This window comes from Triturus cristatus, chromosome 4_1 (assembly GCF_964204655.1).
Source record: "Triturus cristatus chromosome 4_1, aTriCri1.1, whole genome shotgun sequence".
NCBI lineage: Eukaryota > Metazoa > Chordata > Amphibia > Caudata > Salamandridae > Triturus > Triturus cristatus.
This window is the reverse complement of record NC_140585.1, coordinates 327,757,856-327,782,315: the sequence shown is the minus strand read 5'-3', so window position 1 is coordinate 327,782,315 and position 24,460 is coordinate 327,757,856. Positions and strand designations below refer to the sequence as shown.

The following is a 24,460-nucleotide window of genomic DNA, read 5'->3' as shown; positions in this document are numbered from 1 at the left end:
CTTTGCAAAGTAACAAATGGAGACTGCTGCAAAAACGAGTAAATGGATAATCAACAGAGCAGGTCCTTGTGTTGTGTTCTTTCATTCCACCAGATATTCCATGAAGCAGTTTAGCGCAGCCTGGAAGAACGCATAGTGATGTATGTATTATATGCATATATGTATTGTGTGTATGTGGTATTTCTTTGGTGCTAGCCTGGCCAAAAGACAACACAGCGCAGCGCAGCACTGTAGAGGGTCAACGGCAGCCATGAAGTCAATGGATGATAGAAGAGGCAGCCGGTCTAAGTATGGATGCACTTGGTACGAGGTGATAACTAAACATACCACTTTGGAGGTGTTTGAGGCTCTCAGACCCCATTTGAATGTTAATGAAACTAGACAGAGAGCTGCTAGAGAGCTAGTCCAACCAAAGGCTTGAAATGTCTGGCTGTCAGGAGAAGCCAATGCGAATGGTGTTGCTGGTTCCAGGTGGGGGGTAGAGCTTTTAAGTGGGCTTTGGTACATTGTAAAAAGTTGTTCTGCAGTCGCAACTCCTGCGTTTGTTGGGAATCTCAGGCTTTGCGACCACAAACACCTGCGCACGTCCGACCCTAAATGTCTAAACGAAACATACATAATTATTTTAAGGGGGAAATAAAATTGTGAAAACAAAAACATGAAATAAAAAGAAGTACAATACTTTCTCAAATCAGGTCTCCAAAAAATCTACAGCCTGGCATAATTGTTGCAACATATTTATGGTATAATGAAATTAAACTCCTTTCTAAATCTAAAGAAATTGAAAACAACTCCTTTTCTTGGGTGCATAATAAAAGTTTTAACATGGAACATTGCTGGTTTACGGGCAAAAAAGGGTGACGCTAGCTGGGAACTCTTCCTTGACACACATCATATTATAGCCCTTCAGGAAACGTGGGAGGCTAAGGAAACATATTATTTGGATGGATTTTTATCTTTTTGTAAATTTGTTATACCATCTATTATGGGCAGAGCAAGGGGGGGCCTACTATTGATGATTAACCTTAAGCTGTCTTACAAAGTAAAGTTGATAGAATCAAGTTCTCCCCACATCCTAGCAGTAGAACTGACAGGGAAGAATTTGTCAACTTTTCTAGTGGTTAACTTCTACAATTCCTTCACTAGAAGTGACGAGTTAGAGCATCTTAGAGCCCTTACTGTTTTTCTTGGGTAAATATGGAGACAGCACTGAAACACAGTATGATACCATAGTCCTGGGTGATTTTAACATTTATTTTTGTCCTACTAATTGCCTAGCAAGTCTGGAGGAGGATTATGGCCCTCAGGGGCTAGCCTAATTTGAACACACCTCTTCCGGTTCCTTTTTAGAAAGTTTTTCAGCAACTCATAATCTGATCTGCCCTGTGTCGGCCAGATTAGACCCTGTACCTACATATGTTGGTCATGGCCGTCACAGCATAATTGATTATATTTTGGTCTCCTTTTCACTGATGCCGACACTAGGCACATTAAGTGCAACAAAAAATTGTTTCAGTGACCATAATCCACTGACACTGGACCTCAATATACACACTGTAAATAGAGATAGGACCATGACCCAGCTTATTAACACAAATATTGTGCTCATAGATCAACCACGGAGAGTGAGGTGGGAGAGGATTACCCCTGATAGCTTTATTGATAGTCTAATGACCAACTGTGCACAGGAGTTTGGGACCTGTCTAGACCAGGACTCCCAACCACTATCTATCCTTGATGCCTTTGACCGAATTACAAAGCAGGTCGCTTCAAACTTAACTGTTCCTTGCAGACGGAGGCCCCCAAAATTTAAAAAATGGTTTGATGAAAGTTGTAAGAATACCCATAAGGAACTTATGTGGGAACTTAATCAAAAACCCAGGGAGGTCTCACGAGTTAAGAATGCAAGAAGGGTATATAAACTGGCAGTGGAAAGATAGAAAAGGCAATTAAGGGAGATGGCGTGGGAGGAGCTTGGTCAGGCTAGCGTCCTGGCCAACAGCTCTAGATTCTGGTCTGTTGTTAATAGCCCATTGTTTGATGATATACCGAACTCTAGTAAAGACTGTTTAGTTCCTGCTGAGAGGGGGTGAAACACTTTGGGAAAGTGTACAGTGATGTGACACCCGGAACTCCCGCAGGGTCAGCAGAAAGTGATCGCGTATGCCACCCTCTTGCTTTTACTATTGACGAAGTCAATAAGGCGATCACATCAACCTTAGGGGGGAAAGCTCCAGGTCCCGATGGAGTACCGGCTGACTTGTACAAGGCAGATCCTAAGCCATGGGCTAAGGTTCTAACTTATGTTTTTAATGCAGCGTGCCTGATTGGTTTTCCTCTGTCTTGGGCCAAGGCGGTTATTATACCAATTTTTAAGAAAGGAGCGAGGGATGATCAGACCTGTTATAGGCCTATTTCGCTCCTTGATTCCGCGGCAAAAATCATGGGGAAAGTTGTCCTGGCCCGGTTAACAGACTGGCTGGACCAAGCAAAAATTATTTCCGATCTCCAATATGGAATTAGACAAGGGAAAGGCACGTTGTAATTGTAATTGTAATTGTAAAATCACTTATATAGCGCATGGCTACCCGTAGGCATCCCAACGCTCTTGGCAACGGTGACCCTGGGCTAGTCCGATCTACATTCCTACTACAAGCTAATTTCTGGGGAATAAGAAGGTTTTAAGTTTCTTCCTGAACTGAAGGAAGGTCTGTTCCTGCCTCAAATTACATGGGAGGGCATTCCATTCTCTTGCTGCTTGCAGAGAAAAGAGCCGGCCGCCCGAGCGGGCTCGCTTTATCCTGGGAATGATTGCCAGGTTGTGTTCACTCGAGCGGAGATTAAGTTGGGGCCTATAGGGACTTATCATATTTTCCAAAATGAAAGGGCCTTCTCCATGCATGATCTTATATGTGATGCATAGGGATTTAAATCGCACCCGTTCCCTCACCGGGAGCCAATGAAGCGATCTTAAAGCTGGCTTCGCCGACATATATCGACTAGTTCCAGTCAAAATCCTGGCAGCATAGTTCTGAGCCACTTGTAAGGTTTTAAAAGTGGATGCCGGTGCCCCAAGGTATATAGCATTCCCGTAGTCAATTCGTGATAAAACCAAGGACTGAACTACGGTCTTCCTTGCTTTTTCAGGAAGTTGGGGCAGGATTTTGCGCAGGGATTTGAGTATCCCGTGACAAACTGCAGAGGTCTTTCTGGCTTGAGTTTCGAAGGACAAAGCGTTGTCGAGCCAGAAGCCTAAACTCTTTATTTCCGGCTTGGGCGGTGGTATGGCACCCATACAAGCGGGCCAAGCTAGACAGTCGGGGATATCCTGCTTTCCTAAGAGCATCAGCTCGGTTTTTCCTCCGTTAAGTCTGAGCTGAGACAAATTCATCCAGTTTACTACCACCTCCAAACAATTAGCCAGATTGTTCGGGGGGGCATCTATTTGTTGCAGGGAAAACACCAGCTGGGTGTCATCCGCGTAGCTTATTAACTGGATGCCAAACGGAGCAACTAGTTCCGCCAACGGGGCCATGTAGACATTAAACAGTGTGGGGCTGAGGGACGACCCCTGTGGTACCCCACACTGTAACGCTAACAGGCGAGAGCAGTTGTTACCCTCAAACACCTGAAAATATCTTTCCTCAAGAAAGGATCTCAGCCACTCCAAGGCTTTCCGGGTTACCCCGATGTTTCGGAGTCGAGCCAGCAGCAGATGATGACTTACCGTGTCGAAGGCGGCGCTGAGGTCCAGAAGGATAATGGCCGCGCTGCCACCTGCATCCAAAATCCTTCTGGCCTCTTCTACCACCCTCAACAGTGCTGTCTCGGTGCCTTGTCCCTTCCTGAACCCCGTCTGGGATGGATGGAGAAGATTGTACTTCTCCAGAAATGCCGCCAATTGGATGTTTATCAATTTTTCGGTTAATTTCCCCATCCCAGGTAACAAGGATACCGGACGATAGTTAGCCGGGTCTCCTGGGTCGAGGTTCGGCTTTTTAATCAGGGATCTAACCATGGCCACTTTCCATGCCTTTGGGACCGTAGCCGATTCCAGGGAGGTGTTAACCATCTTAATTACCGGTTTGCTGATGGTTTGAAGTGCCTGGTTGAGTATTTTCATGGGGACTGGGTCTCGTGGTGATCCACTTTTTATACTCCTCATCAGAGAGGGGAGAAGCTCTTCCGTGAGGGGGGCAAACTCGGAGAGTGTTGGGCATTCACTTCTTTCCTCCGGAGGAGGTACCCTATGATGTAAGGCCGGGTCCGATACCGGGATCGTCTCAAGAATTTTATGTATTTTAGTCTGAAAGTAGTTCGCCATGTCATCACATCTTGTGTCCTGCTCGTCTGCTTTTACGGGGGGATCTGGGATTTTTGTCAGGAGCTTTACAATCTTAAACATTTCCCTGGGGGCATTGGCGGCGGATTCGATTTTGTTTGCAAAGAATGCAGTTTTAGTGGTAATAAGAGTAGTTTTGTATTTCTTCAGTGTGGCTTTGTAACTGATCTTCCTTTCCACGCTAAAATCCTTCCGCCAGTGGCGTTCTGCCCTTTTACATTCTTGTTTTAGTAACCTTAAGTCTGAGGTAAACCATGGATGTTTCAGCTCTCCCTTCCTAATTGTTGAGGGTTTTTTCGGTATAAGCTTATCTAGGGATTGGGTAATCCACTGATTAAAATTATTGACAGCCCCTTCCACATTAGGGTTATCCAGTGGCTTACTGCTTTCTAACAGTCCCTTCCATTCGTCCACATCAAGTTTTGTCCAAGATCTTATTAGTCCTCTGTCTGAGGAAGTAGTAGTACTCATCCTGGAAATTCTCCAGTGAAAAGGGATCACCGAGTGATCCGACCAGGGGACAGGGTAAGGCTCCAGGACTGTTATAGTCGCAATGTTAGTAAAAATGGGGTCAAGAGTATTTCCTGACTTGTGCGTGGGGCGCCGAACCTTAAGATTAAGGTTATAGCTCTCTAGGTCATTTTCTAAGTCTTTCGCTGCCCTATCTCCTAGCTTGTTAAAATAGAGGTTGAAACCTCCTAGTAGCAGGAAGTTCGTGACCGTGCAGACCCCTCCTATCACCGCCTCCAGCAGGCTTTCATGAAATGTGCCGAGGGGGCCTGGTGGTCGATAGATCAACATCCCTGCTATCGAGCTCAATGCCTTAATCTCCATTTGGTGATAGGGAAGTATACAGTTGTAAAACGCGAGGATCTTTATCTGGCCTTTATGGATTTAACCTCGGCTTTTGATCTTGTTAATAGATCAAAACTCTGGGTGATCCTTCAGGATATAGGGCTAGATGCTGATTTAATTTCTTTTCTGGCAGCCATCCACGAAAATACAATAGCGGCTGTGCATTTTAATGAAGATGACAGCCTGACTGACTCATGGGCAGTAAAGAGAGGGGTCCGGCAAGGGTGTATTTTGGCTCCTTTACTTTTTACTCTCTATATTAATAAGCTAGGAGATTCCCTAATTTCCTGCTGTAAAGATATCCCCAGAGCCGGCTCCAAAATGCTCCCCGCATTCCTGTATGCTGATGACGCGGTGTTGGTGGCCAGGACTGGAAGGGGGCTGCAAACCCTTTTAAATTGTTTTACAAATTTTATGGAGTCTTTGGATTTAATTACCAATTTTAAAAAATCACATGCTTTGTCCATAGGGTCAAAAAGGCCAAGGATGGTCAAATTCTATTGCAAGGGTCTTGAGCTAGTAAAAGTCCCCGTGTTCCTATACCTAGGGTTACTTTTTGACGACCAGCGCTCATGGTGCAGGCAGCGTGCACACACGAAGAATGCATTAGCCAGAGCATAGGGGGCCACTCTAGACTTTGCAAAAAGAATAGGCTCAAAACCAATCCCTGGGCTTATAATGATCTATAATGCTAAGTGTCTCCCTATGGCGACTTATGGGAGTGACATCTGGGGTTATACAGATGTCAGAGAAATTTAGGGGGTCGAAAATATTTTCTTCCGTAGATTGCTTTCGGTCCCTGCTTCTACGCCAGTTTTTAACATACACGAGGAATTAGGAGCAGGTTTTATTTCTGACCAAATTGCGGTTGCCCCGTTATTGCGCTAGTTGAGAATTTGGGCACAAGCTACCCCAAATCTTAATCAATTGGTCATTGGAGATTGTCTTACCCTGGAAAAGATGTCAGACATTCCGTGGCTTAGATACATTAAGGACCAGATGGAAATTCTTGGCCGTCCCAACTTATTTTTGAGTCCTCTGGCACCGAGTAAATCGGCCATTAGAGACCTCAAGCAGGAGTTCTTAGATAGACGAAGAGTACTAAGGGAGGAGAATGAGCTGAAAAAACCCATGGTGAGAAGTTTTGCTATATTGAGCCTGGGTCGGCAGACACAACCATATTTATCCTATATAAACAAACCATACCATCTTTTTGTCTTGATAAGATTTAGGATGAACATGGTTCCCTGGCTCCTTGCATTGCCCAAAGGGTATTTCAAAGAGGGAACATTAAATCCTTGCCCTTGCGACAATTTCTCAGACCAGAGTACTCTTCATATAATATTTTTCTGCGCATATTACAACTCCTTGCGCAGAAAATGTATTATTCCCTTGCTTAGAGGATGTCATTTTGAGCAAGTTAGGCCGGCGTTGGTATATTTACAAATGCTGGCCTCACCTATGGTCTGTTTTGGGGTAGAAAGTTTTATAATAGGTGCAATTAGGTGTAGGAATAGGCTATTTATGAATCTCCCTGTGAACAGGGCTTTGAATCCTGTTACTTAAAAATGTATTTTTATGCTTTTTTATATGTAATGTTGGATAAGACTAATGCTGGGCTAACTGTATTTTATATATTTATTCTATTTATTTATTTATTCCCAGGCCTAATTATGTGTTAGTGGTCTGTATTTCCATTTTTGTATGAACTGTGGCATTATTTGAAGGAGTGTACTTTGACCTATTGTGGATAATGAATTTTGAGTGGGGTAGGACTCTATGAAGATTAATAATAATCATTTTATGTTTTTTATTGATTGTAGATTTGATTAGTCTTGTTTGTTTTATGTACTTTGATGGCTATAATTAGCCGAATAAAGTAAATTTGACTCTGACTCTGAACTCCTCTTCTTCCCCAATGGATAGGGTGAATTCTCAATTTACAAATTCACAAAACATAATAAACCCCAAAATTGGGGTAAAACCAGAGTAAACCTCTAGATTAGAGGGAAACAATAGTACAGCCCTCATATTCTTTGCACCTCCTGATGCAAAGGTTATGGTTCGGATTAGCCTCAAACTCACGCCTTGATTGTGTTTAGTTATTGATTCTGTAAAATATTATCTTCTTTGTCTTGAGTTTGCTATTGGTTCTCTGTTCAGCTCTCGTAGTTGACCAAGTTGTGTTGTGTGTGATATTTGTCTCTGGTGGTAGGAAGTTTTAAGCTGAAGAGTGATGTTTTCTCATGAACCCCTTTATATTCCAGCCAGCGCTACTGCATATGCAACCCAGATGTTGTCCAGCAGTTCCACAACCCCGACACCATCTTCATCCTAGCTTTTGCGATCATCCTTCTCAACACCGACATGTACAGCCCCAATATCAAACCCGACAGGAAGATGATGCTGGAAGACTTCATACGGAACCTCAGAGGTCAGTGCTCTCTTACCATGCTGTGTGTAATTGCTTGTTGTGTAATTGGTGCCCCTGGGCTGGTGCTACATTATGGACGCTGTAAGCAGTTGCCTAATGGTGCTAACACAAGAAGGAACAAGAGTGTGACAGAGCGCAAACAATGGGCATAAAATGTTTTTTACGTCGAGCATTCGAGACCTCTTGTATATACTTTAGTATATATACTTTAGTATAAACGTATATGTGTATGCACTTTGTGGTCTCTAGAGATCAGCCCTAGGACTTGTCTGCTTACACTTAGGGATTTTTATTTCTGTTCAACTGCCTCTATTTAACTGTCTTGATAGAAAATGACAAGCAGAGGTCAGTAAAATACCAGAATTGCTTTCTGCTGAGGGACTTTCTTTTTTTATTTTTCTGGCAACTGCCTCTAATTAACTTTCTTGATAGAAAACATCCAGCAGAGGTCAGTAAAATACCAGAATCACTTTAGCATTCTCTAGATTCCAGTTCATAGAAATTCTCTTCCACGAGCACCCGTAGACAATAATATTTTTTTCAAATCTTGTATTTTCAGTGATAAGACCACCAAAGTCCCTGCTTTTATATTAAAAACAGAGCTTTGGACTATACCATTTCCCGCTGAAAGGCAATATTTCTCTCCATGTATTCTCATACCTGGTGTGTCACGCAGTTTGGTGCTTACTTTCCCTCCATGTTAAAGAACAGTAGATGTTTCAGCGCCCAGGCTAATGTGCTGCATTGCTAAATACATATAAGGTCCCAAAGGCGAGACCGAATGCATTGCAAATGCTTGTTATATAGTGGAGTGGAAGCTTCCAAAATACTTATTGCCATTTGCATGGAGCTCCCAAAAGCCGAACAGTGGCCCTGAGGTGCTCCTTTCTCAGAATTCACTTTCTACAGGGATTCTGGGTAACTTGAATTGCTCGAACAATGTATCCGTTTTACTGCAAGGCACAGTCTTGCAATATAACGTGCTACAGTACTCGCTGACTACTCAGTTACATTTCTAATGTTCAGTCATGTGTTTGCTTGGTTAATTTTCTATCCTATGTTCTCTGTTTTTATGTTGTGTTATTTCCTTTTGTAAAGAGCTAACTACTCTAGTTATGGTACCGTAGCGCATCCTTATTCTCAGCGCCATTTTGTTCGACTCTGGGATCTCCATTAATGGAGGTAGTATACATCCACCTTGTCAGCCTCTAGATATTGCTTTATCTTGTATCGTATATGGTCATATCTGTAAGTCATCTACCTCATATTCATCTTTTAATGTATCATTGGAACATATTTAATGTGTGCTGGTCTGGCTTTCTAGGCCCTTATTCCACTCATTTTACGCTGAAGTCGCTTAAATTATGCTGTAGTAGTGACTTGCGTATAAGTCTGCATACAGCTATTGTAAAAAAAAATGTAAACGCTCCCCGTACAGATGCACATTCTGTGGCTGATTTTATATTTTCGGGGAATACAGTGTTGTAGCATACTTGGAATCAGTGAATTCTGCAATACATAGGATTGTAATCTTCACATCGAACATTCTCAGGAGGACAGATTCATACCTTTCAACAACCACAATAACTGAGCGTGATCTGTTAGCATCCTTGGTGCATAGACAAGCACAGGGAATAAATCAACACTTCAAAGCGTAATCATATTTCTCGAGTATGGGGCGTGTACAGAAGAGTAAGACAAGCAGTGCCCTTCATTTGGGCTTTGTTAAATACAAATATACTGAAGAGTCACATGGGTAGCATTAGTGCATGCTCTTATCCCATACGCTGGGAATTTTGTGCTGCTGCTTTATATGTACCTGCTGTGTGTGTGTGTGTGTGTATTATTATTCTGCTGCCACCTGCTGTGTGTGAGGGAAACTTCGATTGTTTCTACCCATGATGTGCCAGGGTCGTATCTTATTGAAGGTGGGTGGCCTTTTCACTATTCACACACCAACACGATTGACATTCTTGTGGTGGAGGACAAGGAGGGAGCACATGGTGCTTGAGTGTGTGGGGACAGGAATCAAAAGGTGGGTACGGTCAAAGGAGGAAGTGCAGGATGCAAGAGGGTGCACGTTTCCCTTGTAAGCGGCACAAGAAGCAGCAGTGCATATTTCAGACACAGACACACACACACACACACACCCTCACTCACTCACTCACTCTGAAACATAACCATCGGAAGTGCAATCCTTCCACACACATACACACACACACATACACACTCATGAACCCAGAGCGGGTGTTCAAATGTCCAGAACACATTCAAAACAAAGGGGAACTACATAGTTATCAGGACCACAGTCTTTCCTCTCAAACCGCACAGAACAGGTACCAGATGGTATCTACAGTGCACTGCAAATTCCTTCACACTCAGAGGGTACAAGCAGCACATTGGCACTGTGTAAGGTCATGCAAAATCACCAGTTTTACCACAGTTCAGACAGGTGAGATATAAAACTCAAGTAGTCCTAGAATAAGAGTAAAACAATTGTAATAAACTGGGCCGGCCAAACGGTCATGTGCACTTTAGCATGTCCTCCATGCAAGCTGTATTATAGCCTGCATGGAGAACATATCCAGGCCTCCAGTCCCTGTCTGAGCACCGAACCACAAAGCTCATATCAATCACAACATGCATTGCAGTGTTGTGATTGGTTTAGGTGAGAAAATCACAATGCTGCATTGCAGCATTGTGATTGGCTCAGGAGAGCCTGGCAGCTTCCTGTTCGGGGGAGGAGTGATGATGTGGGACAGAGCGGCGAGGAGGTAAGTGTTTTCTTTTTTTTACAGTTATACCTCCTTACACCCTTGCCCCCACCCTACCACCCCAGTTCTGTGCTGGCCGCCACTGTCGATTGTGCAAGCATATCTCACAATTTTCAGCAACACTTAAGGCCCATGCACAACTGCCAGTTTGCGGCACTATTTCATTGACACGTCTATGAACATCACGCACAGCACCCAACTCCACCAATATAAGTCTATCTAGATCCAACATCCTATCTACTATGCACCCCAAAAAGAGTGCCCAATTACCTGATGTGAATTAGAACATTCCATGAGCTGATCAGGACTATGAAGCACAAAATACACTCTACAATACAGTACAAATGGTGAAAATCTAGCTTGTCATCCATTGCTTTCAAGAGTGTTCTACTTTCTTTGTAAGTGAATGGCCGCTGATGAAGTTCTTAACAAAAAGCAGCCATAACAGTGATGGAACCTCAATCTGCACCAAAGAAGATCATTGCACCACGTTTGCAGTCGTAGGCAAAATAGCATCATACCTGCATTGGCTAGTACATTTTACACCAGAGGAGCAACAGCACCGTATGCCACATTATAAGAACCAAAGCTGGGGTGCTCAGTACAGAAGGGGTTTTGGGGCAGTTCTCCCTGGCTACGAGGTTCTTGGATTTTTCTTGTTCCTAAAGTAGCAGTTGTTCTAGAACAGGAGATATTGTTGGAAATGCCAGCAGTGCCCAGGCATCTTCTCACATCCAGGTTCCTCTGTGAGGTGCCTTGTATCTTCTGAAAGTTCTACAGTTACCTGTCCCTCCGTTCAGAGAAGATTTCTGTCAGTTCATTGATAATATGGAAATAATTACCTCACCACATTTGCAATGGAAGTCAGGAAGGGGGCATCATGTCATTTATTCCACGGAGCTGATTCCTTAATAGAGCATTTCTTAATGGAACAGTGACTGGGTCCCCCCCCCCCCCAAAAAAAAATGAAAGTAATCTGACCTATCAACAAGTAAACCATGCATTATTCTTCAAAGGGGCAGTCACATGTTTGCTACAGTTACATTTGGGTGTTTATGAATGTAAGAAATTGGGTTTCTGGTTGAGGGGGTGAAACCCTTCTCAAGCAGCAACCTCAATTCTTTTCAGGGTGAAGTCACAAGCTAATACTAATCTAACCTGTGCTCAACCTGTGATGTCTTCCTTTATATACTTCTTGAGATACAAGTTCTATAGAACATAGAACTTGGAATGTTCTAACTTGCTCATCTGTCAGCTGCTGTCCTGTGGCTGATGGATGTGGTGTTATTAATAAACCCTCTCCGATATCCTATCCTGTGTGCTTTTATTAATTGATAACGTTTCACAACCCTCAGGTAGCTTGGCACAGAGCAGTCAGGCTTAACTCGGAGGCAGTGTGTAAGGTGTTTGTGCAACACTTCAAACAGTAACACAGTGAAAACATACCACAAAAGGAGCCCACAACAGGTTAGAAGAATGGAGTAGTTTTTCATAGATGAAACAAGACCAAAACAACAAAAATCCAATCAGTTGAACCAGAAATGTTCAGTTTTAAAGATTTTAGTCAAAATAGCACCAAAAGGGCGTGAAGTGCCAAATGTGGATATCTTGTTGCACCAGACCGGGATAAAGTCGTAAGTACTGGCCGACCGTGATGGAGTGTGGGCTGGTTACAGGGTCCGAGTTAGGCCAGCTGAACAAAGTACTTTCAATCCTGGTTTGCAGAGCGTTGCGTTGATCTGCGGCGAAGAGATGTTCCACAGCAAAACAAGCTCCAGAGGCCTCCCAGAGGCCTCCCAGAAACAATCAAGCTGATCTGCTGCACTGCACCTGCCTGGACCTGCAACTGGACCTGCCTGAGCTCTGCTGAATTGAGATCCTTGTTAGAAATGGGATTTCTGGTTGGCCAAGGCTTGCGCCAAAGCCAGGCAGAAACCACCACTCAAGTCAGGGCAAGGGAGTTACACGCTGAAGATAACCCCTGCTCACCCCCTTGGTAGCTTGGCACGAGCAGTCAGGCTTATCTCAGAGGCAATGTGTAAAGCGTTTGTGCAACACACACACAGCAGCAACACACTAGGCACACTACAAAAGAAACTCCACACAAGGTTATATCAAAAATAGCCTTTGTATTATCATAAACACATTAGAAACCTAATCACACATTTACACTGTGCCAACCAGCACGGGCAATATTCACAGGCGATTATATACAGCTCCAGGCCAATCGGGCCATGGTGAGAACCATCAGAACAGGTAAGTAAATATAAACCACAACCAGTAACTACTGGTACAATAATGACCTAAGCATTATCACAGTAACATTAGACACCATCCTAAAATATCATAGCATGACATTAGGCATAACCACATTAGGCCCAAACCTCATTAGCATAAACACATTACGCAGTAGACGTCACATTTAGGCATAACATGGTGCATAAATCACGTTGTGAAACCACATTAGGCATCCGCATAAGCATAAACACATTATGCGCCATATTAGAGCTATGCGCCCTACCACATAAATCTGACCCCAGGCCAACTGGCCTCCTCTAGGGCTCCAACGCCCTATGTCCAGCAAAGTCAGGACTCTGTGGGAGACCTCGCAGAGGGCCCCCTGGCTGCCTCAGCAGCAAAAAGCCAAAGTGCGCAAAGCGCTGGCACTACTGTGCCTCCTGGGTCCCCACTGGGACTTTGTCAGCAAATGGCCTAAACGGTGGAGCTGCCGCTAACTGCGGTGCAGCTGTAAAAATGATTGTCGGCACTGGCACTCCCTGTGCCTCGTGAGCCCCACTGAGACTCTGACAGAAAAGGTTGCCCACACGTTGCAGCTGTCCGTGATGGCAGTACAGCTGTGGAAAGTAAACCAACACTGGGCAAGTTGGAGCCCCCCTCTGGGGCACAGGATCACCAGAATGTGCCACGTGTTGCAGCTGCCCACGACTGCGGTGCAGCTGAGGAACCTGGCTTGGCACTGTCAACAACTGTGCCCAATATGAGGCCCCGCTCCCCGGGGCCTCCCTCTGGTGCAGCGGGCACCCGAAAGACTGAAAATAAATCCAACCCTCACTCACCGGAGTCTCCGTCTCGCTTTAGGGACGCCTCCTTCTTCCAGGCACATCGTGGGGCTCTCCCCTACTCATGGGGACCCCGTCTCGGCAGGCAGGACACGCAGGCAGGACACGCAGGGCTCACACCACGGTGGTGGGAGCCCTGCCTCCAGGATCCCTCAGCGCTTCTTTTGTGCAGATTCCGCAGGGCTCTCCCTCACGCAGGGGAGCTCTGCTAGTTCACCGGCCACACTCTCAGCATCCAAGCAGGCGGGGTGGGCTCCTGCCTGCCTTAAGCTCTCCCTCTTGCACCGGGACGTCCTGGGAGGCGGGGTAGGTTCCCTTTCTCCCTCCTTCTTTTCTCACCGGCCGGCAACTTCCTGCTCGCGTCACACGCCCACACCCACCGTCAGGCGGCAGTGCCTGTCTTCCTGGCCGCAGCGGGCCGCGGCGGGCCGTGGCAGTGATTTCGGCAATTCCTTTGTGCGGGGGCAATACGGGGTAGGCTCCCGTTTTAAATAAATACAAAAGCTGGGTGGGCACCGCTATGAGTATCTAAAACAAAAAGGCAAAGATGCGGGCTGGGCACCCGCTCGATGCACAGAAATGGGGGGTGGGCACCCGCTCCACTGGGCAGGAATGTGGGGGAATCCCCACATTGGGATTTCCCCCAAAAGCCAGGAAGCTCCACGCTGCGAAGCCCCGCCCTCTCCTCTGGGGCAAATCAAAATAAAAACGCTCACGGGGCTCTAGCAACCAGGCAGGCCAAAGAGTCCTTGGTGCTGGGGAGACCACAGCACAGCGCAGCTAGGCAGTCCAGCACGCAGGGACCCCCAGGAGGCAGCAGCTGGGTCCTGCGGCGGTTCCTTCTGGCAGAGGGTGCCCTCCAAGTAAGCACAAGCACAGCACAACCCATGGGGTCACAGCCCCTACATTTATACCACTTTTCCCCTTTGTCTGCAAAGTACAGGGCTTGGGGAAACCAGTTCCAACTGGTTCTGGAGCACTCTGTTTACCAGGCTCCTCTTTCCTATTGTTAGGTGGGGGCTCATCATCAGACACACCACAGGGGGGCGGAGCCAGCATTCACTAGGGCAGACACCATCCTATTCAGCGACCAGGGACTTCTCCTCCCACCACCTCAAATGCAGATGTCCCATTTAGCCTAGTGCTGACTCACCCTGCCCCTCCTGGAGCCACACACACCTCCCAGCCCCTGTCACTCATAAGCCAGACATGCAATTAACATCAGGCAGGCAGACACATAGCACACAGAAATGCCAACTTCTAAAAGTGGCATTTCTAAAATAGATATAATAAATCTGCGCACACCACTGCGTAGCATTTATTATCACTATTCTAAACATACCAAACTTGACCATGCTGCGCCACTCATATCAGGGATCACCACTGAAACACTTATCAGGGAATCCCCAATGCATTCCTATGGGAAGGCAGCCCCACAGTAGTGAGAAACCAAAATGGCTGTTTGTCACTACCAGGACATGTCACACACTTAAGGTTCATGTCCTATCTTTTACATACAATGCACCCTGCCCATAGGGCTAGCTAGGGCCTACCTTAGGGGTGACTGACATGCAGTAAAAGGGGGGTCACGGACATGGCACACACTTTAGGCGCCACATCACAGCGGCAGTAACACTGCGTGCACAGTCCCTGCAATGGCAGAGGCCTGAGATAGGTTTGCAAGGCTACTTTGGTGGGTGGCGCCATCAGCGCTGCAAGCCCACCAGTAGCATTTAATTTACCAGCCCTGGGTATATGAGATACTGCTTTACAAGGGAATGACAGGTAAATTAAATAGGCCAAACAGGTGTAGACCAATCTTACCATGTTTTATCAGAGAGAGCACACTCACTTTACACTGGACAGCAGTGCTAAAGTGCCCAGAATCCTAAAACCACCAACACCATGCCAGAAAAAAGGTTAGGAGAAAGGCAAAAAAGTTTAGGGATGACTCTGCAAAAAGGCCCAAGCCCAACAATCCTGATGCACAAGGGATGCCTCCCCACATCCTGGATCCTTGGGTGGGATCAGTTGAGCTCCTCCTAAGAAGAAAGGTGAAACCCTGAAGTTTTGGCCTCTTGGCGATCACAAACGTGCCCTTTCCAGTGAGACATTGTCATCCACGATGACCACCAATAGAAAGCTCAAGTGAATCTGACTCTTTCCGCTACAGCAATCACCAGCGATGACTGCCAAAATGAGATCTGCCCTTCGCACTACAGCAGTGACAGCCCATGGGAACCATAAGCACGAAACTCCAGCAATGACCAAGCGTCAAGCCCAACCAGAACTTCACACTACAGCAACGACAGCCTGTGATGACTGTCCGTCTCCTCATGCTACAGAAATTACCATCCTGTTGGCCTCTGCTTGAGTGAGTTCCTGATCCTCAAGAGCTGCCTCCTCAGATTCTGGACCCTTGGCTGGGATCAATTCAGCTCCTCTTAAGATGAAAGGTGAAACCCTGGAGTTCTTGGTGACCATGAATGGGACCATCCACAACTAGACTTTGCCTCCTGTGACGACGTCCAATGCAAAACTATAGCAGTGCCAGCGATTACCACCAAATTGAGATCTGTCCTTCGCACTACAGCAACGACAGACTGCGGTAACTACAAGCGCAAAGCTCCAGCAATGAGCAAGCACAACGCCTGTTACAGTGATGACAGCCCGCGAAACCCAACCTGCTCCTTTTGCCCCAATGACGACCATGCAGGACTGTGTCCATGCTCTTTGTGGCCTCCTTCACCGCAAACAGAACTCTTTGTGACAGACTTTGAGAAGATAATTCTTTCAGCTGGGCTATCTGTTTCCTTAATCTGTCCTATGCTCTATCATGGTCAGCCTGAACTTGTTACTTTCTCCCAGTTTAGCATGAACAGATGACTGTGAGTGGCACATTGTGCTTTTAGCCACCTTATCTACCTAAAACTTTAAAATAGCAAATCTCTGGCTCTAGTGATTGGATTTTTGTAATTCTACTATAGTTTTATTTATAAAAATGTACTCTAAATTTAATGTGGATTTTGCTTGCGTTGTATTTTTACTTTATTACTGTTGTTTGATGCATACATCCTTTACACATTGCATCTAGGTTAAGCCTGACTGCGTTTGTTCCAGGCTACCAATGGGTTAAGCACAGGTTACTTTAGTGACTTTTTGCTTCACCCTGATAAGGGTTGTGGTTGTTGTCTGAGTCGGGCTTTCGCCCCCTCAAACACTAACCCAATTTCTTACAACCACCAAGTAGCTCGAGATTAAAAACACAGAAGGAGAAATGACTGTACAATAACAAGGGTTGAATCAGATTGCAATCTGGCGGAAGCACTGCCAGAAGCCTACAGCCATTACGATGCTCTGTCCAAGTACTTCACAGATCACAGAGACTAGTTTATCTTTCTCGCTCATCTACTTTCAACTCTAATATGTTCATGTTTCTTTTGTTATCAATTTTTTTCTCTCTCTATCTCTACTTCTTCCACCTTTTTTTTGTTTCATATGGAGTAAGTAATTACCTGCAGTCTCCCGACCTCCTGCCTCAGGTCATTGGGCACTGGATAATGTTTCCTGAGGGAGGTATTGGGCCACAAGATATGCAAGTGGACAAGAGCTGTCCAAGAGTGTGCAGTGGATAGAGCTCATGATTCAGTGAAGCTCATGGCCAATTTGAAGCCACCCTTAGTAATAGAGTGAATACAGAGTCAGTGTGTCAGTGTTTTCTCTGGCAACTCTATCCTCATTGCAAGTGAGAAGAAGACATGTGGTATTTTGAATAGCTGAAAAGAAAACAAATTGTTAATATTTTCCTGACATAGCTGGTGGGTAAAAACTTTTATCATGATGCAATGTGCCCCTGTTGTACTTCAATGAAAGCTTAGGAATTGCATGAGCAAAGTATTTTTTTCTGAGGTTTTGGGCAGTTACAAAAGGTAACAATTTCATATTAAGAAATGGTCCACTATTCGATTATAATCTTTGTACAGTGTGCCTGACATTGTCATAATTTCTGTGAATACAACAACTAAAGAGAAGTGAAAACTTTTAGAAATGAGGTTCTACTAAGAACTCTCACTGTTGCATTTTGATGTTATTGCAGTTTGTTTCAGAACATATTTTTGGCGGCTATTGCCTTAGTCCATCTGAAAGTGAACCAATGCAAAGATAAATTGAATAAAATGGATAAGCCAAGTTATCAAAGAGACAATTAGTAAATTTGAAACTAAATTATGTTGTCTTAACTATACTTTTTTAAAATTCTTTTTTAATTTTATCAGTTATACAAACAACACCAGCAATTTGTTCCAGTACATGAGCTACATCAGAGCATGATCGTATACAGTATATATAGGGATTCCCCAGATGATAGTAGCATTAGAGGCATATAAGCGTGACTCAGAAACAACAGCATGAATACATGTCCCACCCGACCTCCCTCCCCCATATATGAGGGTATATAACCAATCAAAGATACCCTTCTTTTGACCTAACACAGTAATAACCAGTGTACATTTACCCCTAAAATGCTTCAGAAAGTGGTCAACCTATTGAGGCTGCGAGCTTAAGTCTGCAGTGGATGCAAGTGGATGCTCGATGAGGTACATAGTGAGGGGGTCCCAAATGTCTCGAGGCCGGAAAGGCAAGGGGAGTAGTTCAGAGTAGTTGTGTATTTGTTCCTGCCACAGGATCATATCTCCCAGCCATTCCTTAAATTTCGGCGCTCTGCCCCACCTGCAGACCACCCTCCGTCTGGCTAGTAGTATGATAAATGTGACAAATTTACGCTTAGCCGCTGGTATCCCCTCAGTATATATAAGCAGTGCCAGCAGCAGGTACCGTGGTAGTTCTAGGATGGTCATGAGCTCCAGTGCCGCAAATACCTGTTGCCAATATGAATGCACTGCGCTACAGTCTCATGCCAGATGGAGAAAGTCAGTGTTGTCTGTCCTGCACCTGTCACATCGAGCACCGTCCCGTAGTACCGATGCAACCGGCCAGGAGTGTAATAGAGACGATGTAAAATTTTGCAATGCGTAATGCGCAGCCTACTGTTTGAGGAGGCAAGCTCGGTCTGTTTACAGCAATAGTCCCACTGCTGGTCCGTAATGTCATGTCTCAGTTCAATGCTCCACTAGGCGCGCGCAGGACTAGGAGGGTATTCCATTTCCGTGTAAAAGCTATGGTACAAGGTAGATACGAGATGTGAAGCATCAGTAGTGCGCAGCATGTGGTGTAATGGGGCAACTGTGGGATGCTCCATGGGGTATGATGGCATGTATTCCCTTATTCCCTGTCTCAATCGTACGTACAAAACAATGTCCATGGGGCACGGCTGAGCTCCTTGAAACAATTGTGACATGTCTCGTAATTTTCCATGCATGTAGAGGTCGCCTCAACAGGTGATTTTAAACTTAGATTTAGTCTTAGCAAATATTCCCTCCTGAAGAACCGGCATGTTTGGGTGGTACGTGAGAGGGAGCAGTGGGGAATAGAGTACCGGTGCCTTAAGTATACGGGTAAGGCATTGCCAGGCTTTAACAGTGCTGTCCACTGAGGATGGTCCTACTGGTTGAATCTCAGGAACTGCCAGTATGACCCCGTTCAGCGGGATAGGTTGCGCAAGCCAGTGTTCCGTTGCCACTTGGGGTGTATATCTGGGGGGATAGAACCAATAGTGCGCAGAGTGTGCCTGGGCGCACAAATAGTACTATAAAAAATTAGGCACATCAAACCCTCCCTGGGAGTAGGGGAGAGTAAGTGTGTCCCATTGCAATCGTGGTTGCTTGCCGCCCCAAACCAACCGTATGAGCTCTGATCGTAGCATATTAAAAAATGGCCTGCCAGGATATAGCAGTATGTTCAGAAACAAATATAACAATTTGGGAAGGATAATAATTTTTATAAGTGATATGCGTCCCGCAATGGTGTGGGGGAGGGCTATTCACCTACTGCTCGTTATGTGGTCAAACGCGCAGCCATAGTTTCCACGCAATAATTCCTCGCGATCATTGGTGACATGCACCCCCAGATATTTTACCTCCTCTGTACACCACTCAATAGGGTAGTCCGTAGGGAAGGGCTCTGCCGCTGGCGTGAGTGGGAAAAGTCGGGATTTAGCCCAGTTAATGTGTATGCAAGATAGTCTGCCAAATCTCACAAATTCCCGAAGGAGTGGATTAAGGTTTTGAATCGGGTTTTTCACATATAGAGTGACGTCATCCGCATAAAGAGAGATCAGTATGGGACGGAGAAAGCAGCGGAGGGCTTTTTCTTGGTGATGTTGCCGAAGTCTCGCCGCGAGGGGTTCTATTGCAAGGGCAAACAGAAGCAGGGAGAGAGGGCATCTCTGGCAGGTGCCCCGTGTAAGCCTGATAGGGGAGGAGGTGTGCCCATTAACTCTCACCCGCGCTGTCGGAGAGGCATAGAGAAGACGTATCCAAGAAAGAAACCCGACAGGAAGACCCATACATTGAAGCATAGTGACAAGACAGTCCCACTCTACCGAATCAAAGGCTTTTGTGGCATCTAAGAAGACTGCCACGAGTGCCAGTTGGGGGTCAACATTGTGCATAACGGAGAATAGTATACGCAGGTTGTGGGAAAATTGCCCTCCCTGGGATAAAACCTGCCTGGTCAGGTAGCACCAGCTTCTCCATTAAGAGGCTTAGACGATTCGCTAGTAGTTAGAATTTGTGTATCCGTATTAATGAGAGATAAAGGCCTGTACGAGTCGCACTGATCCGCAGGCTTGCTGGGCTTCAGAAGTGAAATGATAAGCGCCTCCATCATAGTCTCTGGAAGAATTTGGGCCTCCTGAGCTTCGAGGTAGACCTCCCACAGTACTGGGATCAACTGATCTATGTATGACTTATGAAAGTCAACAGGTAGGCCATCGGAGCCCGGGGCTTTTGTCTTAACTATACTTGCTATCTAGAACAGGGGTTCTTGCTATCTGGAAAAGGGACAAGAGACCCAAGACCTTTGCCTCCTTCCCCCTTGCAAGGTATGGAACCAGACTGGAGAAAATAGAGGAAGGGTTCATCCAGGACAGTTGCTAACCATAAGATGTGTTTGAATCTCCTCCTGAGAGGGAATTTAACTTCAAGAATTTATCATCTATCCAGTACTATATTATCCACCATCTTTAAAGAGCCCCACACCCACAATCAATAAAGAGCCCCCCACCTGCCATTGCACAACCCATTGAAGAACACAGGAGAGACTTCAGCTCCTCTCTCCTTTCCCTGCTTGTTGTCTTAAATTGACGCTGAGACCCATTTTGATGTACAGTGCTCCGATGTACAGTGCTCTAGCTAGGTTTGTGCCGTGCAAATGCCAATATATAAATATATGGGCATATGACCTCCAAGTTGTTGGAAAACGGATAACATCTCAAGAGTCTTTAACCAAATGACTGAATGAATGAATGAATGAATGAATGAATGAATGAATGAAAGCTGAGTCTTTTATAGCATAATAATACAGAACAAATGATATCAAGAAAAACGTGTCCTCCATGTATATGAAGGTTTGTCAAAAGACCTTATGTGGCTTGCCTACTAAAGACCCATATTAAATAAGTGAGGGGACAAAAATGACCCTGGCGTGAACCAACAACATAACTAAGTAGGGTCCAAATCAATCTGACTGTGTAAAAGTTGTGAAGCAAAATGCTATTCTAGAGGCCCAACAGGAAGTACTTTCTATGTGTTGTATTGCATTGGTATTTATATAGCACTTTCCATATCATAAGTCTCATATAGTGCAACCCAAGCTACAGTGCAAGAGAATGGCATTCATTTTAAGAGTTTAACAATGAGCAGGGACGGAAAGAGGGGAGGGTACGCAGCATCAGAGTGCAGGTGGCTGCAGTGGAGAGGGCAAGGTTGCTGGGGTGCTTTATCCATTTCAGAACATTTCCTTGAGCCCAAGTTCTGATAAAATACTTCCAACTGTGCATTCCTCACTTTTAAAATATCCTCAAGGTTCGGACTGGATCTGGAAACATTTACACACCAGTCCTCCTGTGTGCCAGTAGGTGGCGACGTGTGGGTCCATGTTGACTTTGTTCTGTCCAGAAGGGACGTGCAGAGCCTCCTAGAAGCACCACCTCTGTATGTTGATGTCATTGTCTTTCTTTCCACTCCTTTGCATGGTGATCATGAGCTATTCTCCCCTTATTTCTCATCGATTTGAAGAGATTTTTTTCTCAAACTTTCGCAAACCAGTGTAAATGGGAACTATGTCCTCTCCAAAAACGACAGGAATGAAACCTTGGCAAGGCTGCCCCAAACAAATGTCTGAGACAGCCCTGTGTGAGGAATGCTTTGGTGTTTCGTCTTAGGCCACAACTTCAAGCGGGATGAGCAATACACCCCCATGAATCCAAAGGCGATCCTGGAACATAAAGCAAACGGCGCATTTCCAGCTTCTGTTCAAAGTCAAAAGTGCAGACCCGCTCACGAGGTAATTCACACTATAGGTCCTCACTGCAGTTGAATTCAAAGCTACAGACCATTGAGTGAATGATCAGGTTTTTGTGGGTTTTTCTGGAGCAGAGAAGAAGGCAGTGCACTAAAGGACTTTGTTAAGCTGGATAGTCCTCTGCATCAAGATTTGCTATGCAATGGCCAAAAAGCAGCCTCCGGAAAGAATGGGGGCTCATTTCACAAGAGCCAAAGCTGCTACCATTGTATTGGCATACGGGGTGCCTGTTCTGAACATTTGTCAGGCCACAACATGGTCTTGCTTACACACATTCACTCACCCTCAATCACAGATTTGAGTTGAATCCATCATCATTCTTTAGCTCACGTCGCCACCTTCAGTTTAGACCCAGCCATATACAAATCAGTCTTGACCCTGTTCCTCATGGGAACAGTCCAGTCCAAACTGCCAAGCCAGGTCTTCCTTGGACCGGAAATAAGCATCCTGGGAACAGTTTGGGGGTAACACCCCTAATCAGCCAGGCAAGTTTGAATCCAGTATTAAAGAGAACAAGGGACCCACGTCTGGCCATACCCTGCCAACTTAGGACGAACAAAGTAAGCACAGGGAGATGATGGATGGAGCGCTGAAACCTTTCAGACACCTCATCCCAGTCACAGATCTGGTTTGAATCCATCATCGTTCTTTAGCTCACTTCATCACCCCAGTTCAGACCCAGCCATATGCAAATCAGTCTTTACCCTTTTACTCATGGAAACAGTGGAGCCCAAACTGCCGAGCTAGGTCTTCCATGGACCGGAAGCAAGCATCCTGGGGCCAGTTTTGGGGGAACACCCCTCATCAGGCAGGCTAGTTTGAATCCAGTGGCAAAGTGAGCAAGGGACCCACGTTTGGGCATACCCTGCCAATGTGGAGCTGCATGGCGCCATCCACTGGTGCACAGGAGAATTGCTGTGTAAAAGGTTCCAGGACCAGTCTGGAGCCTGAGGATATTCTAGAGATATGAAAGGTAAGTCATATGCTCTTCTTGCACATGCTTTAGCGTAATATTGTGGTTCCTGTGCAACACAGATATACCCAATAGGACCAAGACTGTGACACCATGGCAAATTCCATACTTAGATTTCATCCAAATTAGTTTATTAATTGTTATTACGATGAAAGCCTTAACAGAGCAAAGATTCTCACGTTGTGATTGTTCCTACTATGAGAGGGTGAGGGCAGGAGGGATTACATTGCAGTTTTGATGTGATTGCGGTGGACAACTAGGCTGTATTTATCACAAGTCAACTGATGATAGTAAAAATAAATTGAGCATGGTTTATGACAGGCTAATGTTTTCTTGGTGGGCTTGAGGGCCTGGCCTCTGATGGTTTTAAACAGGTTTGGAAAATATTGGTTTGACAAATGACTGAGGACAGTTTTAAGACCCAGGAGAGTAAAAAAAGATGCAGGGCTGTATTAAATTAGACACACTTGTTTCCACAAGGTACAACCTTGCTAGCAAGTCTATGCTAGAATTTAATCACATGTAGCAAGGGAAAATCATTTTTTCTTGCTGTATTCCTATCACACCTCTATGTGAGACTGAGGGCTGGTAGGCAGAGCAGGGCATGTACTATCATGTGCTATGATATTGTATGGATAACATGTATAGGATTAGACCGGAAACCAAAGAATCAGCCTTTGGGCAGATTATGAAGAGGTGCCTCTCTTGCGTAGGGAATGAAGGGCTCAAATTGCAAGAAAGTGAAGGACTAAGAAGGATCTGCATTTGATTTTAGTTTGAGTAAATGCAGTGGTGTAAGAAGACACGAAGGTCAGCATGGCACGAGTGGGATGATTCTAGCTGGAGGGACTAAGTGGTGGCTGCAAGGACTGGTGATAACAGGCTGTTCTGGAAAATCATTGCCCATGGGAGCGCGTGTTCTGAGACACAGATTGATTGCTACCTGAGTCCAGGAGCCTGTGTGGATAATTTCACCAAATTATATGACTACTTTCCTGACAATCACATAGCTCTCATTCACACTGTCCCAGATCTCACCCCCTTAGATATACGCCCTCACTTGAGGAAACCGAGGCGGCTATCACCGCAATCAAACTGGACAAGGCACTGGACCCAGACAAAATCCCTGGAAAACTATTAAGCCATGACTTGTCAGTTTGGATCCCATACGATAACAGCTTGAGCAATGCATAGCCTTGGGAGTGCCGATCCCTGTCACCTATAAAGGAGCAGAAATAATTCCCATTTATAAAAAGGAGGACTGAAAGAGCCCTGGCAACTACAGGCTAATAAGCCTTTTGCACATCTTGCAAAAAGTCTATGCGAGACAACTGTTAGGAAAATCGAATGATTGGATAAAGGACGTAGACATTCCATCCCCCTATCAGGCTGGGTTTAGATCTAAAGTCAGTACCACAGCTATGGGCTTCGTTAAAAAGCCTAGGGTTCTTGAAGGCCTTCTAGACCAACTAATAAGGCTACACCAAGACATTTATGACCAAGTGCGTTGGGGTCCTTCGG

The 24,460-nt window shown here is 45.3% G+C and overlaps 1 protein-coding gene across 4 annotated transcripts in view; it reads left to right on the top strand.

The window, feature by feature from the left end:
* Positions 1 to 24,460, top strand: part of IQSEC3 (IQ motif and Sec7 domain ArfGEF 3) — a 977,131-nt gene that overhangs the window by 782,458 nt on the left and 170,213 nt on the right. For all 4 annotated transcript variants that reach the window (XM_085652293.1, XM_085652292.1, XM_085652296.1 and 1 more), the window contains exon 7: positions 7,465 to 7,631. In XM_085652293.1, coding sequence (XP_085508419.1) covers positions 7,465 to 7,631 — 167 coding nt within the window. The remainder of the gene's footprint in view (positions 1 to 7,464; positions 7,632 to 24,460) is intronic.